Raw genomic sequence first — 4829 nt, forward strand, 5'->3', positions numbered from 1 at the left:
TTCTGATAAAATAAGATAATTTAGTTTAAATAAAGTATAGTTTATCCCAATAATTTCAGAAATTATATCGAAATTATATTAGTAAAACAAAAAGTTATCAACGTATGTTGTTAAGATAAGGAAATAGGCAAATCTGTACATTTTTTGATACGTCCACCTCGTAGCTGCGCAACTAGCAATTTAATACAGCTGGCGCCATATGGAATTTCTGTGTACAGTGTAACGAACTACACAGAATGTGTATGATTTGTTGTTGTAAAGAATAAAAACAGGGCAAAGTGAACGTCAAACGTGACCACAGAGTGTACCTGTTGCGCAGCTACGGTCCACCTCTACCAAATAAAGACATTTTTTGTGTGACTGTATAGTGTATATTCGAAAACTTTGCTTAGTTCTTAAGAATTTTAACGATCAATCAAATTTATCATGTATGTGAACACTAAACACTAACAACAAAAAAACATGAAAATGAACACAAGAGGACACATTCTGGCGATGAAAAATGTAAATCTGAAATGCAAATCGAAAATAAAGCTGGAAATTGTATTAACAGCAAAACGCAAAGAATAAATTGTCTGATAAAAAATGAACAAATATTGTGACGTTCCTTCAAATCAGTATCCAAAATGGACAAATTCTTAATTCAAATAAATCTTTTTTGATATCTCTAGATCTAGATCTAGATCGGATACTTTCAATATAACAGATTGCGGAAAGAAGCAAAAATAATGAACATCGAAATTCTCGTGGAATTTCTATTATGCATTCTACTGAGAAGAGAGTAATTAAAATTCATTGTTGAATTTCAAGTGCTACTTGATGAGTCATTATGTAAATTCGCGAGTCGGTACAGAACCTTTTCCACAAAACGTAAACAAAAAGCATTAGACAGTACGACGTACGTAGTTGTAATCTTTATTACGTACGAGCTGTGTTGAAAAAAAAATCCCCTCGACCGACTTGATTTACCTCTATTCAGATGTATTGAAATGGAGAAAAAAACGAGATTTGCTTTCTTCAAATTCCATTGAGGACTGTGGGAATCCCATCCCGACCAAGAACACATTTCATCATGCTATGACTGCACATCGCACCAGAGAGATTAGTATAAATACGTTGAGCAAATCAATTTAAGACAACAGTATTCATTCACACTCAAGCGGTGCACATTCAAACCCATCAATTATATTTGAATAACTCTTAAAAAAAAAATAAAATTAAAAATGAATTCAAAATTATTTACTCTTCTCGTAGCTGTCGTTTTGTTGGCTGTGTCTTCATACGCCGCCGCCACATTAGGTATGCCATTTGAATACGAAGTCGACCCGATCGGTGAGTATTTTGATAAATAATAATTTAAATGTCAACATTAATATATTCAAAAATATAATTTTTGATGAAAGCTAAATTTTTCTTTGTGACCCAGGGACTTTGATAGGGATTTATAAAGAGATTGGCAAAAATGGCAATTTTTACATTTTTTTCGTTTGAAATCGTAACCTTTAAACTTCTCAAAATGTAAATTCCATCGTATGATCGTACTATTTCATATTTTAATTTGCTAACTAATAAGTCTATTATTAGATAATTTCAACAATTATCACTAATTTAGAAGATCTTCTCATCGTACAGTTGAGCATGATATTAATGTTGTGACTGATGTGCAACCTGAAGTGCATGGATTGCGACAAAAGCGTGCCACATGTGATTTACTTTCATTTTCACCATTCAGTGGAGCGGCATGTGCAGCTAGTTGCATTTCTCTTCGACGCGGATACCGTGGTGGTTACTGTAATGCAAAGAAGGTGTGCAAATGCCGAAACTAAACCAACGATTGTATGTATTACACGAATTTAAATCAAAACATTTGATTTTTATTTTTGTAGAAAATATTGAATTTGAATTGTTAATTGGCTCATTTCAATAGAATGTTTGCAAACTATGATGATGATTGCGGTAATGACACTTGTACGATGTGAACAGCCTGAACGTGGTCCGAGATCTCTTTGAAATCCATAAACAGTGGTGCAAATATCGAAGCCGCAAAAATCAAAAGCGTTGATTTTATGCAGTCTAATTCAAATTCTGAAACGAAAGGCCCTAAAACGAGAACAGATCAATTACTCAAGTATTTTAGAACGGATCAAATTGGGTAAAAAAAGCACTCAAGAGTATGAAACGTGTTTGTTGATTTCGAACGGCAGCTTTGGTGTCCACGGTACATTTTGTAGAGGCTGCAATTTATTTTCAAAATACATGCATTAAAATGATTTACAAATAGTCTTGCATTTCTGTTGTTTTTCTTTTCTTCAATATTTTATAATGTAAAAATTCAACATTTTTTCCTGCCGAGAAAAAAATTTGTTTAATGAGTGGCATTGATTTTCACTGATTCATTTAGTTTTTGATTTTTGTTGTATTTCGATAGTTGTAATTAATAAATAGTATTTAGATGCGTATAATAAAATATTTGCAAAATAAAAGCTAGACTACGCGTATTGGAACTAAGACATATTTCATTTGGCTAACCAAAAGACTCTAATAACAAGTGTGTTCTTATCCAAACCGTAAAATTCTATCACTTAGCATTTTTTAAAAGAAAAGTTCCTATTTACTTGGTTTTTTTTTAAATTTATATATATATTTTTCTCTATCTACTCTCTCCTCTCAGCGTTCAAGTTTTCATATGTTTCTTTTCTTCTTTCATTTAACTTTGTTTGTCTTAAAATTCACTCGCACTAGTCTGTCCTGCTGATCACTACAAAATAATCTAAAAATTTATAAAAATTTCAAAGGCATTCTTGTGTTTTTATTTACATGTGAAACGTCTCTCTCTCTCTCTTCTACACACACATACGAAAAATACGGGCTCTTTAACAATTTTTCCTTTCAGCAGAACAGAACACAATTCTTACACACGGTGATTGCAGTTTGACAATTTGTAAAAGATAAAGGACCATCTGATGCATATCGTTCTCTCGGTTTTAAAATGAATCGTTTACATCACTTTATTCTCCGCTTTCATTCGTTCAATATCAAAAAAAAAAAAAAAAAAAAAATTATCCGTTCTTTGCTAGTTTCTTTTGCTCCGTTGCAACGGAGCGATTGATTTAACTGCATCAAATTGTATTTGTCTTTTGAGTTTCAAGTTTTAATTCAATCACAGTGGCATGCGCAGGAGAGACGACTTAAATAATATAGGTTTATGGCTAAACTTTTTTTTTCGGTTGCTTTCCGTAGTGAAGCATTTTGGAAACTTATTCAATATTTGCACTCGATTGACACAGGTTTTCTTTTTAACTTTTGTTGTTGTCGATGATCTTGTTATTTGTTGTTGTTGTTGTGTGGTTGTACTGGGATCATTTATATATATGCATGCGGCATTTTCCACATCCTCTGCATCAGGAACGGATTGTTTTTTCTCTTTTCTTTTAGTGTTTTGATGAGCGAAAACGCCACATTTATCAGTCAAATCGAGTTCAACTTAAAATTTTATATCTTTTTTTTTTTCTTAACAAAAAACTTTGATTAATTTATACAATTCGGTTTCTAACAAAAAAACATCCAAAACAGAAAATAAAATTAGAATTAAAACAAAAAGAGAAAGAAAAACTGAATAAGGAGAACTAGGAATTGGAAAGAGGAATTGCATCGAAACAGAGGCGTATTTATATGTGTGCTGTTTGAAGAATGTGCTCAGGCAAAAATGTGGCTTTGGCCCACACAATTCGTCATTTGTTGGTTTGGATATGGAATTTGGCGGTCTCCGTTTATTGCGTTGATTCACGAACTCCATTTCCATTTAGCTGTGTTTGGCCATTACTTGGCGGCACTGTCCCGTGACGTAGCACACCATTCGCCTGCACTCCATTTGTTCCGTTGATTTGCCGGATTGGAATCGCTGCGGGAGCATCATTCGATGGATTATCCCATGGCTGCCGTTCACCCGAGCCAAAGAAATTGTAGAATGTGGCGCATGCAATGTACACACCAGCTGCGATGAAAAATACTATCTGCCACTGGCCCATCGTTGGCTGTAAATTGAAACAGAAATCGGTCATTCCATGTGCAAAATACACATTTTAAAAGATTTCAATTGCGATTTCCCACCTTATTATTGATTAAATTGCCCGCAATAATTGGCGCCAATAGACCCGCCAGATTCGCAGTACAATTGGTAAATGCCATGAGAATGCCGGCGAATCGTGGCGTTATGTCTAAATGATTGATTTTGAATCCAGAATAAATAGCTCCGTTGAAACCAACACCCAACGTTAACAGGAATACTGTCAAGATACGGTTACAGCCGGTGTACGAGGCTATTATTAAACAAATAGCCGGACTGTATTGACCTGAAATAACAAGATAAATATTCATTAGTGGTCAGAATTTTGAAAAAGGAAAAATATCTACCAAAAATGGATGGAAATTAAGAAGTATGAGAAATTCATTACGAACAAAATTATTCTACTTCATTTGAATGGGTAAGATTGAAAATAATACATATTTCCACAGCATATTCAAATGAAACACCAAAAAAAAATTTTTTTTTTAAGTGTAACATCGGCAGAGAATTTTTCAAAGTGAAACACCGCGTGTTACATTTCAGTAAAATTTGTTTTCCATGATTCACCTTGAAAAACGTTTGCGGCGATGTTTCGTTTCGAAATATTCTTGTGTTGGTGTTGCATTTAATTGATTTTCTTCGCATTTTTTGTTCCAATCTATTTTTATTTGATGTTACAGTTTGATAAATTGTCGCAATTAGATAATATTATTACATTTTTGCATATGGAAATATCTCGAAAACGGCTGGGTAAAACGGCAAA

The 4829-nt window shown here is 33.4% G+C and overlaps 1 protein-coding gene across 3 annotated transcripts in view; it reads right to left on the reverse strand.

The window, feature by feature from the left end:
- Positions 1 to 2183: 2183 nt before the first annotated feature.
- The window catches only part of LOC129576113 (putative inorganic phosphate cotransporter), a 33962-nt gene continuing 31316 nt past the window's right edge, over positions 2184 to 4829 (reverse strand). For all 3 annotated transcript variants that reach the window (XM_055460646.1, XM_055460647.1, XM_055460645.1), the window contains exons 8-9: positions 4111 to 4352; positions 2184 to 4034 (exon numbers count right to left, since the gene is read on the reverse strand). In XM_055460646.1, coding sequence (XP_055316621.1) covers positions 3771 to 4034; positions 4111 to 4352 — 506 coding nt within the window. In that variant the 3' untranslated portion in view covers positions 2184 to 3770. The remainder of the gene's footprint in view (positions 4035 to 4110; positions 4353 to 4829) is intronic.

The sequence above is a fragment of the Sitodiplosis mosellana genome, unplaced genomic scaffold, assembly GCF_009176505.1.
Source record: "Sitodiplosis mosellana isolate CC-2019 unplaced genomic scaffold, AAFC_SMos_1.0 Smas_scaffold_6181, whole genome shotgun sequence".
Lineage (NCBI taxonomy): Eukaryota > Metazoa > Arthropoda > Insecta > Diptera > Cecidomyiidae > Sitodiplosis > Sitodiplosis mosellana.